This window comes from Thunnus albacares, chromosome 13 (genome assembly GCF_914725855.1).
Source record: "Thunnus albacares chromosome 13, fThuAlb1.1, whole genome shotgun sequence".
Lineage (NCBI taxonomy): Eukaryota > Metazoa > Chordata > Actinopteri > Scombriformes > Scombridae > Thunnus > Thunnus albacares.
Window position 1 is genome coordinate 808,998 of NC_058118.1, and position 15,127 is coordinate 824,124.

At 39.8% G+C, this 15,127-nt stretch overlaps 1 protein-coding gene across 1 annotated transcript in view; it reads left to right on the forward strand.

Moving 5' to 3' along the window:
• The window catches only part of LOC122995755 (kin of IRRE-like protein 3), a 148,575-nt gene that overhangs the window by 53,806 nt on the left and 79,642 nt on the right, over positions 1–15,127 (forward strand). Inside the window, exon 5 of the mRNA XM_044371119.1 lies at positions 8,302–8,459. Coding sequence (XP_044227054.1) covers positions 8,302–8,459 — 158 coding nt within the window. The remainder of the gene's footprint in view (positions 1–8,301; positions 8,460–15,127) is intronic.

A 15,127-nucleotide genomic window follows, 5' to 3' on the forward strand; every position in this document is an offset into this window, starting at 1 on the left:
AGGAGCACAACCTGTGCATTTTCCCTTTTCATTTTTGACAGCATTCATTTTCTCTTAGCTGGGTTTAATATCCCATTCATGTTAAATGAAATAACTTAAAAGACTTGCTTATTCATAGTCTCCTACATTGATTACCACAAATAAAACCTCTCCCAATGTCTCTGCTGGCATTAAATTTGTACACTAAAATATCTCTCCCAAGAAACACACATTAAACAAGAACCAAGTTGAAACAGTTTTTAACAAAACACTACCAAAACAGTTAAGAACAGTTGTTTCCGATATCGAGGCTTGTTTCTAAAGAGTCTTGTGGGACTTTGTAAAATCAAAGCCCTCATAAGGGAAAGTCCCACATTGCAACATGGGTGGGGCCCTAAGATGTGACCGCATGTTAGTCAAAGTCCAAGTATATTTGTGAATAATATACTGAGATTATATTAAAAAAAATAGAACAAATCATGGGCAACTCACCAATTAACAAGTCCTGACTCCCTTACTTAATTAGAAAGTCAAACTGTAGCTCTACATAAAGCTGCATAGCAGTCTTCTGGACAAATAACCAGGATGAGTTGTAGCACTCTGGTATCAAATATAACTTATCTGCATTTGCGACACAACTGTAGACCATCAGACTCCTGTCGTAGGGGAATGGTTTCTCAATTCCCTACATTTTTCTTAATATCGACAGTGGAGGTTTGTCTTGGATTGTGTGCAGCCATCCACCAGGCTCCTGATCTCAACCCCAGTCACACTGTTTCCCCACTTCCTGCAAAGCAGACAGGAGCCCAATCTCTTCTTGATCCGGAGTGGAGGAGGACTTACCTACAGTAATTGGGAATCCTCGTGAAGCCATATCCCTCGTTGCTTCCAACTGAATACTCCTCCCCCTCCTCTTCCAAACATGTAGGTAACTCGCGAAAAATGCAAAAGGCCCTCTTTAGTGCCAGTGTCCATACATTTAGAACAGAGTAACAATCATACGAAAATACCTGTAGTCCTGTTTATAAAAATATATGTGGGCAGTGTGCACGGCCAACTATTCACATTATTTGGTCCTCATCTTCTTGTTTTCTGTTTCTGCACACTTGCTCTCATCAGTTGGTTTCTTTAGGATTTTGTATTGGTGATGTTTGATTTTCAGTTTTGTCAGTGCTTTGTCTGTTGATAAGGCTTCTGCTTCTATATACCTATCAGTGGTGATAGGTGACTCAAAAAGCTGGGGAGGACAGGAGGAAAACCAATATGGAATCTTACAACAAACTGCATCATATTATATCATTGTCTCTACCTGATGAAATCAGAGAGGGGTTTAGAAACACTCCTAATGCTGATATTCTCATCAAAGGTGAAAAAATTGACATATTTTGAATATCTTGGTGTGACACTGGGTCCAAATTTGAACTTTAAGAAACATGTTAAAAAACAGTTAAAACCATAAAGTGCAACTTAGCAGATTTTAGACATATTAGAAGCTGTCTCTCTTTGGACGCAGCCAAGATATTTATGCATGCTATGATTCTTTCCCATATGCCTTATTGCTTCACATGTTGGGGGCAGGCTGGAGAAACAGCCATAAAACCTCTTGAGTCCTTATACAAACAAACTCTAAAAACTCTGGACAAAAAGCAAATGCATTTCCATCACTGTAGGGTACTGGAGAAATACAATTTACTGAGCTTTGACAATTTTAGATTATTCTCAAATTTGTGCCTAGTTTATAAAATTTTAAATGGTTTGGCCCCTCCTGCACTATGTGACTTTGTGTACATGCACTCAGTAAGTTCTATTAGATCCTCCAGAATATCCTCTATTCAAGATTGTACCATACCATTTCGTCACACTGCATTTGGGCAGTCAGCTTTCTCTGTGAAAGCCACAACTCAGTGGAATGCCAAATTAAAAAATCAACTAAAGACGAATCAGCTGTGTGATCACTGAGCCTAGTTTACATTATTCATTTTTAACTGACATTGTGGGTGTATGTGATGTGCTGTTGTGTGTATTTTAACCATGGAGTGGTTCAGAATGTGTCATTTTACCAACAAAGCGAAATTCAAATTTATTGTACTGTTCTATTGTTACAACAGATTTATGTTCTCATCAGAAACAGACAACATATCACATGATTTACACATATTTCCTATGTATTTTCTTAGTATACGGAAATATATAAAGTACCACAAAGCTTATAATCTGATACAGGTACAGATCAATGCTGAATACTAGAAAGACTGAATACTAAAAACATTCAGATCCAAAAGTGTAGGTTCACATCAGAAAGTATTAATAAATGTATCAAATACATGACTGACGCTCTTATCTATATGCACGACATACAAAATATAGTGTACAAAGTTGACATGTTAACACTTATTATTCTAGTTAGGCTACTTTAAGTTCATTACTCAATATAGACTCAGCTTAAAAATGAACTGAAGAAATTCTCACAAGCCAGCAGCCAGACCTCCTGCACACTCATTCACAAATCACACAACATCAATAGCTGACTGAACAACCACTCAATTAAAAACTGGATCAATTCCAAATGAATGAGTGAGTCCAGACAGCTCACTGTAACTTCAACAAGCAAACTACCCACAGCACATTATATGATCTCTGCTGCATTAAGGAGATAAATTCACAGCCACAGAGAAATATTTAACCATCAGAGATGAAATTAGCGACCAAAGAGACCGAGAGAGAGAAGCTGTATCTGACTCATGTTATCTGATGTCTTCTTCTTTCTATCATGGAGATGAAGTATTCATGACATAGCATCCATTTGTAGCTGTTGGTCATCTTGTATGTTAGTTAACAGAACTTTGTGGCTGCTGCTTAACCAGTCTGATATAATTAGCAACAATGACAAACAAGCTAACTCTCCTGGTTGTTTCTCCGGTTGCTTCTCTCTCCAGCCTCCCCGGTGGCTAACAGTCCTTCCATGGATGTATAAAGAGTCCTTCAGGCTGCTACAACATGCTAACTGTTGCGTTGGCTAACACAAGGAACTATCTACTGCTCGTTATCTACTGCTGCTACTCTGCCTTACAGTGGAGAGAATTGAAGATGAAATCTGGAAACTATCATCAGACCAACGCAATGTCAATACTGCATTCTGGTTGTTGATTGGTTAGGGAGGACATCCTCCCTTGGAGCGTCATTTTACATGTCTTGGCCAATCATAGATTAGCATGAAAAAAATGAAGTACATTAAATTGATGTAAGAGAGCCCGCCCTGTGGAGGACAGCAGGCACCCGTCCTCCTCTGTCCCCCACTCCCCCTCGCTCTCCCCCACTGCCCCCCCCCACCACTTCACACACACTGCTCTTTCTTCTCCTCCTGTCACTATTGAAGCATTTTAACCAGACTTTCAAAAATGGATTTTTTCCAAAGAAGAGAGAAAAAATATTTTATAAATAATACTGAGATTTGGTAATGGTTTATTTCAACCAAAAATTCTTTTTACAAGGCAGACATGTAAAATGCATTACCGTCTGGAAAATAAAAGATTTTTTTTTTAGAGCAGCACATGGGAGGGTTTTCGTTAAATGGCTATGCAGTAGACGAATTGAAAAGAACTGAACAGAACAAGAATGGATTTAAGGTCAGCATCAGCTGACAGCAATAAGTCATTAATAACTTTGAGAAGAGCGGTTTCAGTACTATGGTCTTTTCTAAAATTCAGATTGCAATTTCTCAAAAAAATATTTTCATGAATAAAAGCAAGCAGTTGATCTGCTACAACTTTTCTAAAACCTTAGCTAAAAATGGGAGCTTAGAAATACTACCTAATACCTAAAATTGTTAAGATCAGAAAGATCAAGAGACGACTTTTTTAAAAGTGGTTGCACAAGAGCCATTTTAAAAAATTCAGGGACAGAACCTGGCAACAGAGATTTGAAGAATTTGAAGAACAGAGGGTGAAACAATATTAAAAACGTCCTTTAGAAATTTTACAGGAAGAATATCTAAAGGACAAGCTGAGGGTTTTATTTTCATTATCATGTCAGTTAGAGAGGATGGAGAAATTGGGTTGAATTAGCAGAGGAAAACACAGGGCTTCTCAACCGTAATTGGAGAATCAGGGGGAGAAATGCAAATTCTAATACTTGAGACCTTTTGTGTAAAGAAGGACAGAAATTTGTTGCATTTCTCAGAGGTGGCACCTAGATTTTCTGGTCTTGATAGGAGCGATATTTTTATCTAAGATGGAAGAACACAAATTATTGAAATTTTTTAACAGCTCGCTTGCAGAACAAGGCGAGCAAGAGAAACTAGTGGGCATATTGAAGGCAGAAATTAATTTAGTAGCAGAGCAGTTAAAATTTTAGATCTAGGGAATGGGATACAGATAGCACAAGTCAACACCATGTTGAACATAAGGCATTGGTGGTCAGAGTTACATGCATCCACACATTCAACGTCAGGAATTGTTATACCATGTGATGGGACTAAATCTAGAGTGTGACCTTTTGAATGAGTATGACCAGTTAGAGCACATGCTCGGTTAGAAAACTAAGAGCTCCAGGCCCAGGGAGTCATCAGGGCAGCAGACATGGATATTAAAGTCTCCAAGGACCAGGTACTTATCAAATATAGGCAGAATTGAGGACAGCAATTCAGCATTTATAAAGCTGGGATTATATCTAGGTGGTCTATATATTATTAAGCATAGAAAAGAAGAACTTCCTTTTATCAGAAAAAGAATGGCTGCAAAGGAGCTAAACAGCCCCAAATAAATACTGGAGCCTTTGTAACTATTTTTTTATATAAAAGAGCAACTTGACCACCCCTGCCCATAAGTCTGGGCTGGTTTAAAAAACAATAACCAGGAGGGCTGGCTTCTTGGAGAAGGGGAGCATGAAATTTGGACTAAGTTTGATAAAAACTCTGAGAATTCAGATAAAAACTACGGTACGGGCCAGGAGGATGGTACACTATAACAAATAGAATTGGCTGTAAAGTTTTCCAGGTTTGGTGTGAAAGACTAAGAACAAGGCTTTCAAATGAGTTATAATTAAGTTTAGCTCTAGGGTTGATTATTAGGCTTGAGTTGAAAATGGCTGCAACTCCACCTCCTTGACCAATGTCTCGAGGAATGTGAGTATTAATATGACTGGAGAGAGTGGATTCATTTAGGCTGACATATTCTTCATGACACAGCCAGGTTTCAGTAAGACAAAATAAATCAATATGATAATCTAAGATTAGATTGTTCATTAATACAGTTTTAGATGACAGAGATCTAATGTTTAAGAGTCCACATTTAATAATCCTATTTTGTTGTACTATTACAGTGGTGGTGTTAAATTTTATTAGATTTTTATGTATAACTCCAGTGTCACTGGTGAACACAAACAGATGTGGAGTGATTTTTGCTTATTATTTCATGTAAAGTTAGGGGGAAAATCCAATAATAGTTACAGTAACCAAACAATCAGCAGCAGAACTAGCCTTTGAACCATGTGAACCATGTAATATGAAAGTGAATAGAAAACTATTACATATCAAATAAAAAGAAATATTGTTGCACAACCTAATTTTTAATTGAGATGAGAGTGACACATGCAGCTCAGTGACTCACAATATACAACAGGCTTTATAAAGCCTGGCTTCACAGTATATATCAGATATGCTCTCAATTTACCAAACCCAGCAGACCTCTCAGGTCACAAGATACCCAACAGCTTGATGTCCCGACAGCTTGCTTTATATCTTGTGATAATGCATTCAGTATTGCACTACAAATACAGAACAGCTCATCTGATGATCTGAGACCTGCACTGACACTTGGTTCATTTAAAAGCAACCTCAACACTCTTTTATGCAATCTTTTCATAGTGAAATTAATGTGTCATGGGTAAATGAGTTTGGAGCCTTTGGTACCTTGAATGTTAGACAAAAAACACACAGTACCAAATAAATTGTAAGCTGGATGTCTAAGGTAGATACAGCAGCAGAATTGTCTCCAGTTAGCTGTAATGTTTAAGGAGTTTAAAGGAAGAGCTGGAGCTGGTACTCTCCCTCTTTCTTCTAAGCACTCAGGATGTGCCATCTGCATGTTGCCTTTGATTTAGGCTTGCCCCAGATCTGCTATCTAATGAGCTGAGTGCTCAATCAATAATTCAAACTCAAGTTTGAATAAAATCCAGGCTGATCAGATCCAGTTTTATACAAGAACATAATCAGGGTCTTTGAGCAGCCTCGTCGCTGTGTCACAGCTTTATCCTGCTTTTTGGCTCGTTTCTCACTTTGAGTTCATTTCAGTCTTTTGATGTAGGTTTTTGTTCAACTTGTTGCCTGACCTCTTTGCTATGAAAAAAAGGAAGATGACAAAGTTGAACTTCTACTTGGCTTGTGCCTTTGACTAGTTATTCATGTGTGGTCTTTATCTGCAGAGTATTCACAGATTTTGTTGTTTGAAGTTAAGAGTGCATACATAGTTATATTATTAATACTGTAGCACCTTGAGTTTCTCTATGAATGAAAAGTGTGGTACAAATTAAATGTATTTATCTATTATTATTATTATTATTATTATTATTATTATTATTATTATTATTAGATATCATGTTGTGTATCATGTTGGCTGGTTCACAGCACAATCAATTCACTTTCAATTTACTCAATTCAGAATGTAACTCCAGTTTATTAATGGTGTTTGTACTGTTTATCCTAAGATTCAATTTACTTTTGCTTCCTCTTTTACTTCTTTTTCTGAGGTTTTACTGTATTGAAGGTAAATTGATCTGAGCCTTGGTTTATACTGTTTTTACTGAGCAAAATTTCTTCCATAGTAAAAAAAGAACATTTATAATCCCAAATGTGATTTAAATAGTTAAATGCTTGTAATAAGGTTAGTATAAAAGTGAAACAACTTATTGCATTGCAGTATCCCAGTGATAATTTATATTTGAGAAATATGTTGACATAAGCTCCAAATACAGATGTCAGTTACAGTTCTTTCACTACATTAAGAGCAGACATAAATGGGGTAGTATCAGAGCTTGTATTTTAAAATGAGCTGTCACTATAGATAGAAAGTGCATTATCATGGAGTCAGACTGTTTAGATATCGAGCACAACCTGAATAATTTGATTCTGCCTGAAGGATTACAGAAAATTTGTTTTGGCACTTAGCAGAAAAACACACAGTATATTTCATACGTTCATACATCTGTTACCAGAGCACATGGCACAGTTGATAAATGAGAAGATAGTTATTCTGTTCTTAAAACAAAACTCTGCTGTAAAAGATCATTAGCTACAGCACTTATTAGATTACACTAAGAAACAGAGCTTTAGGGCCTCGTTATGGAAACCTTAAACCTTCAAATCCACACCTCAAGGGATATGCAAAAGTTTTAACTTAATTTATGTACTTCCTTTGCATTCTTTATATTTTGGTTCATAACATCTAAATGTGTTAAATCAATCAATCAATCAATCTTTATTTATATAGCGCCATATCACAACAGAAGTCATCTCAAGGCACTTTTCACATAGAGCAGGTCAAGACCGTACTCTTTAATTTACAGAGACCCAACAGTTCCCCCATGAGCAAGCACTTGGCGACAGCGGTAAGGAAAAACTCCCCTTTAACGGGTAGAAACCTCAAGCAGACCCCGGCTCTTGGTGGGCGGCCATCTGCTTTGACCGGTTGGGTTGAGAGTTAAAGCAAAACTTTCTTTTCTGGATTCATTGGTTTTTACTAACTTGTGCTGTTAAGACATGTCTGCCAAAGCAGGTTGTCCACCATTTAAATTTGTTTTTGAAAAACACATTTTTCATCACTCACCCTACAGATTTACAGTATATAAAATATTTGGATGAGAGAGAGCAAGTTACTAACACGCATCTTCTTACATACTTTATAAATGACAATGTTTTCAGACTGGATTTGGGTTCTCTCCAAAAATCATGGCCCCCATCAACCAGTCAGCTTGATTGTCTATCACTGTGTATTTTGATGCAGATCAGGATCCAGATTAAAAATTGAAACATTTTTATCAATATTTTAGAAAATGTGTATAAGTGTTTTAGTCCTTTCTGGTTACATTTTTCTTTACTGTGAATCTGGCCAACACTGATGCCGATCTAATTTTAGTATGAAGTCATAAGAAATGTGAATAAATCAGTTTTTTTTTGTTTTATTTATTTATTTATTTGCATCTTGTGCACATCTAGTGTACACTTGTTGGTATATGGATGTACAGTTTTACAACATCTACGTTGTGTTTTATCCGAACAATATCATTACATGCGTAGGTCTACCTAAACATCACACTGTCCCTTCACAGTTCCTCCTGATGACCCAGTGATAGTGGGGGCCCCGGTGGTGGGTTTACGAGCCGGTGACCACCTCAATCTCACATGCCATGCAGACAATGCCAAACCTGCTGCATCTATCATCTGGATCCGCAACGGTGTAGTCCTGAGTGGAGCCATATACTCGAAGGTAAGGCATGAGACCAACCTTCTCTGCTGACAGTGTAAGTGCCGTGTGATTAAGCTGAAACAACACTACCACCAGTATTAGATAATTTTACCACCCCTTGTCAATGGGTGTTCGGTGAAGATTAGCCGCTAAAGCACTGAAGATTTGAGATTTTTATCAGTTTTAAATTTTAAATGCTGCTGCCAGGTTAGCCTAAATGAAATGAACTTTTCTAATTTAATAATTAAAAAAGGCTTTTAGATTCCTAGTATTATCTTTGAAATGCCAGATCTGCAGCTTATGGAACATCCTGCATTTCAAGTTTGGGGTCAGTGAGTCAGTGGAATATTCACTCAGCAGAGCTGCTATATGCCAGTACCTTTTGTTGTGAACAGCTAGGATACTCATGCCCATGGATCATTTTCTCAAATTTACTTTTACATTAAATATTTTTACATTTAAATTTGCTGCCCAACAGTAATGTTAAATGGTAAAATGGTAAATGGACTGTACTTGTATAGCGCCTTTCTAGTCTTCCAACCACTCAAAGCGCTTTTTACACTACGAATCACATTCACCCATTCACACACATTCATACGCTGAATGGGTACAGGGGCTACCATGCAAGGTCCCAACCTACCCATCAGAGGAAGCTAACCATTCACACACATTCATACACTGATGGCACAGCCATCAGGGGCAATTTGGGGTTAAGTGTCTTGCCCAAGGACACATCGGCATGTGGACTAGAGGAGCCGGGAATCGAACCGCCAATCTTCCAATTAGTGGACGACCCGCTCTACCTCCTGAGCCACAGCCGCCCCCCATGTAAACAATGACGGACTCTAAATCAGTCTCTGGGATGTTATTGATGTTATGTTATGACATTCTGACAGATGGAAGGTGGTTTGTACAGTTTGTAATTTGCCTGTGAGGTCTTCTAGAAGTGAAGATTAGTCCACAACACAAAATGTAGGGACAAGTCAACATGAAGAGACACCATGGATATTTGCACACTCACAACTGTCAAGATGCACTTAAACAGACCCCTGAAGAACCTATATCACTGTCTGGTTGTCCTAAGGAGAGTTTCCATTGTGTTGCCCACACTACCAAGTAGGTGACTGGCTCCCAGCAATCCTCTTTATAGGAGTCACTAACTGAGTGAACACAAAAGCAGGAAGGATTGGCACGAACAAACAGAGCCAAGCAACTAGGTGATCCAAGAGCTTTTGACCACTGAGGTCAAAGGTAGCTGCAGACCCACACTGCAGGAGCTGGTAGTATCCTGCTCAAGCCCACATTTGCAGAGCAGATGTCTGCTAGCATCAGTCCAGTTTCAGTGTCCGACCACCCTGCTCATGCTGACACTGATGTGCATAACCAGCCTTGAAAAATGAGTCTTGTTCCCTTTGTTGTCATGTCAGATACACAGATGTGGCTCAGGTGTGGCTCATGAAGCCACACCTGGGCCCCCCCCATAAAGACGAGATTCTCACCAGGAAGGTGAATAATTTGACTGAAAAGAGTAAAACTTTTTTGAGAAGAAACTCAGGGGACATTCAACACCACTGTCATCACACTGAAACAGAACAGCATCTACTCACACATCACTTGCATCCACATGCAGCTTAAAGGGACGATCCATGCATGGAGCTGCAAGAACAGGGGGTGAGCAAAGGACAGATTTAACATTTTCAAAAGCTCACTGACAAAAGTCATCAAATCCCTTCAGTAAATCAAATTTACTGACATACTGAGCTGAGCCGACCTGATCAACACAGTCCTCAATGCATGGCAGTGGATATGTGTCTGGTTTAGTGACCCAATTTACCTTGCAGTCGCTGTACAAAATCTAGGGCTCTTATCAGACTTATCAACCAGTAAGCAAGGTGATGCACAGCTAGAAGATGAGGCTTCTGCAATACCATTCTCAAGCATATAGGCTATTTTATCTCTGCATCCATCACCTTCCATTTTCCTTCTGATACCTGGTAAAAACGCTGGCAGATCGGCTGCGCCTTGCCTACATCAATGTCATGCTCTACCAAGTGCGTACGGCCTGGTGTATCATTAAAGAAACACGGGTAACTGTTAATAAGAGCAGATAGCTCAGCACACCTCCCCTCGGACAGATGCCCAAACAGAGACTCCAGATTCTGCAGTGTTTCAGAGTTTTTCAACCAGCCATGCAGCAAGCTCTCGTCAGGCAGTGTAACCCCATCATTCTCCTGTAGAGAGGAGAAAATAACAGAACTTGCCATCGCTGCAGCCACTGAAACCAGCTGAACAGGCTCCTTCTGCTCCTCACCACTAAAGGCCACCTGCAATACACGAGCATAGTAAGGTTTCAAAAGGTTAACATGACAAAATTGAGTGGATTTCCCACGCCCCTGGCATTGCCCGTCCCACTAACTGCCTAACCAGAGTCTACCTAAGCTCCCCCTAGTATTCAGGTGCTACTTGTGGTGAGAATTTACGCACTTTAGCCCAACAGCCCAGTAAAGCAACGGTGACCCACCTGCAGCTTCGGATGTGCCCCAAGACAACTGCTCCAGCCACGTTCCCACCACACTAACAATCCCCCACACGAATTCCAAAGGAACCAGGGACAGAACAACAGCAATTTACTATGGCCACGCACAGAACTGATACAACTCAGAGCCACAAAAATCACCAGCATAACAGCCAGCCAACACAAGCACAAACCTCAGCCAAATCAATGACTCGTTACCCATTACAGCAGCTTACATTAATCCAAAACAATAAACAACTTACCACACTCATCAATGTCTCCCAACTGCGCAAATCATTCATAAAACGAGGCGCACAGCTTACTACAGTACAGCTGATCATCACGCCAACCCCGGGTCAACAAAGTTGAAATGAGCCTCCATATTTCACAGCCCGGCTCATAGGCTGCGACAAATATGGGAGACCAGATCAGCTTACCAGCGTGGACAAGTATATTTATTTACAAATAATAAATGGAAAATGGAAAAAACATGGAAGTCAGTAATCACTGATGTATGCATGTATGGATGTGTGTGTATGTGAGTCAGTAAACAAAAACCAAACAGCCACACCGTGGTGGGGGAGGAGGAGAAGAGAGGGAAGCTCCATGGAAAAGCCATGCTTTACACAGAAATCACACCGGGCCCAGGTGTGGCTCATGAAACAGATGACGACCCTCTGCCCTGCCCTGGATCCTGCAAAACAAAGAAAAACCAGCAAGAGAAACCAAAAAACACAGGAGCACCTAGTGGAGCGGAGGTGTCCACAATGGCTGAGCTGCCTAACTTCCGGTTAGCTCTCCGCTAACTTGAAAGAATAAAAATAATTTAATCGTGTGGTTCCTCTAGACTTTCCAAATGTTATCAGACAGAATAGATCAAATTCTGATAGTGAAATTAGTCATTTCGTGGGGGTTGTGTAGCGTTCAAAACAATTTATCCACTGTTTTACAGCGGCAACAGTAGCAGCTGAGTCAGTTACGTTGGAGCCTATGACAAGCCTATGATAAGCATGTCAACAGCGTTTTTGTAATTACACTCACTGCCAGATGGGGAAGACAAAAGTCCCACACTGCAGCTTTAACATTATTAATTATTTCATTGACTGTGTGTCTCCCCTTTTTAGTTTACCACTAAGGACAGCTGTGAGCCTGCATTTATAGACACACCTTTATTAGACCATATAAAAAAAGAGCCTTGTTTGCTGTTTTCTCAGGCCCCACAGTTGACAATTTGCAAAAGTATTCAGGACCTGAACACTGAGTTGTGCGAATGCCCTATTGTAAGTGAAGGATTGGGGCCTGAGCATGAAAGTGCCTGAAAGTGCGAGGAACCTGTTGTTTTTGTAAAGATGATCATTATCACCCTATGCCATTGCATTTTTGAGGGGCTTGGGAAGCTCAAAAACTCACGAAAATTTGCACACATGTCAGGACTGGTGAAAATTGCACAGTTCTATAGTGATTGGCCTCAGACCCATAGCACCCCCAAACACAGGAAGATGTTGGGATAAAGTTGCTTGGTTGTTCATGAAATTCAGTGGGATCATTGTTCTCATCACTCTGAACATATAATATATATATACACATCAGTGGCGGCTGGTGACTCAAAAAATTGGGGAGGACAGGAGGAAAACTAACATGGAATCTTACAACAAACCGCATTATACTGTATTATTGTCCCCCACCCGATGAAATCGGAGGGGTTGGTGGATTGGATGATTGAAGTTTGAAGAAACAAGACATATTGGCAATTTAACAATTTATTCATTTAACATACAGGAGCCTCAGTAACGTGTGGAAGAACCATACACATACGCCTGGCACCTCCTCCTCATGCTGGTCACCAGCCTGGTCACACACTGCTGTGGGATGGCATCCCATTCTTCAACCAGCATTTGTCGCAAGTCAGCCAACATGGTTGTGTTGGTCACACGAACAACACACCCAAGCTGATCCCACAAGTGTTCAATGGGGTTGAGGTCAGGACTGCTGGCAGGCCATTCCATCCTCTCCACTCCCAAATTCTGGAGGTAGTCTCTGATAAACCCCACAAACCAACAAATGCTGGTTGAAGAATGGGACCATGTACCATGACGCTTATAATCTGATAAAGGTACAGATCAGTGCTGAACACTAGAAAGACCAAACACTAAAAACACCCACAGATGTAAAAGTGTAGGTTCACATCAGAAAGTATTAATGCATGTATCAAATACATGACTTACATGCTCTTATCTATATGCACGACATACAAAACACAGTCTACAAAGCTGACATGTTAACACTTGTTATTCTATTTGCTTTAAGCTTATTACTCAATATACAGTTCAGCTTAAAAACGAACTGAAGAAAATATCACCAGTAAGCAGCCAGACCTCCTGCACACTCATTCACTAATCACACAACATCAACAGGTGACTGAACAACCACTCAATTAAAAACTGGATCAATGGATCTGGATCAATCCACTGTAACTTCAACAAGGAAACTACCCACAGCACATTATATGATCTCTGCTGCATTCTTGTTAAGGAGATAAATTCACAACAGCCATAGAGACATTTAACCATTAGAGATGAAATTAGCGACCAAAAAGACAGAGAGAAGGTGTATCTGACTCATGTTATCTGATGTCTTCTTTCTATCATAGAGATGAAGTACACATGTCATAACGTCCATTTGTGGCTGTTGGTCATCTTTTTTGTAAGTCAGAACTTTGTGGCTGCTGGTTAACCAGTCTGATATCATTAGCAACAATGACAAACAAGCTAATTCCCCTGGTTGTTCCAGTTGGTTCTCTCTCCAGCTGCTCCCTGGTGCGTCCTGTCACTGCTGCGCCGCCCAATCCAAATCCATTCTCTCATTGGCTTAACAACAGTCCGTGACAGTCCTTCAGGGCTGCTACAACAAGCCATATTTTATGGGTCTTGGGCATGGATGTGGCAAAATGGCTTGATAGTGCCCCCTAGAAAATTTCAAAATAAAAGCCCTTATCTTTAAATTTCATGCAGAGGAACAAAATTTGGTAGGCACATGTAACATGTCCAGACACACGAAAAAGCCTCTTGGAGCTGCACCCTGAATCCAAGGGTTGTATTTTAACAAACTCCTCCTAGAGCTTTAACCCCACCGACTTCAAATTTGTTCAGTGTCATCTAAAAACCTTTCTGATGAAAAATTATCAAAATTTTGAGTTTTCACTGAAAACCCTTGTCGTGGTGACATGGCAAACTTAAGTGTTTCGCCATGAAACAGGAAGTTGTTGTAACTTTAACGTACATCGTTCAATCTGCCCAAAACTTCTCATGCTTGATGAGGGTCCCAGCCTGAACACATCTATATGTATTGAGTCATAGGCATAGCGCCACTAGCAACTCCTGCTGCTAGTAAGTTACAGGCACTGTACTCTTACGACCTCTGCCTAGCCAGTTGAACACATCCACTTCAAATTTGGTCAGAAAAGCCTTAACACCTTGATGATGCTATGTTGTGAAGATTGTTGCCGTGGCAATGCAACGAATTTCGATGTTTTGCCATTGCAAAATAAACTGTTGTAGCTTGACTACATATGGTCAGATCTTTCCTAAATTTTACATGTTTGATAAGAGTCCCAGTCTGAAGACATATACAGGACAATATTGAATCATAGTAATAGCATTACCTACTGGCAACAGGAAGTTATATGCCACATACTTTCACTACCACCATTAAATTTAACCTAGAGGAGCAAAATTTGGTAGGCACATGTATCATGTCCATACACACAAATAGCCTCTTGGAGCCATACCCTAGTCCTACAGGAAGTCCACCATTTTGAATTTACTTTGCGATTTTTGCACACTTTTTGCCATTTCCAGGTTTTATATTTTAACAAACTCCTCCTAGAGATTTAAGCCAGTCAGTATCATCTAAAGATGTTTGTGATGATCAATATTAGTTATAGTCATAGCACCACCCACTGACAACAGGAAATCAGCCATATGACAATCAACATCTGAGTCACATGAAATTTTCAAGATATGGTCTACAGTTGATATGCAGAAACATGATGTATATTTGCTGCGTGTTCTCTAGTGCCACATAGTGGACACAAGCAGTAATATTTAACTCCTTTGTGCAATGTCCAACAAAAGCCCGGTCCTGAACACAACTGCATGCCTGAAATAACAGCCCT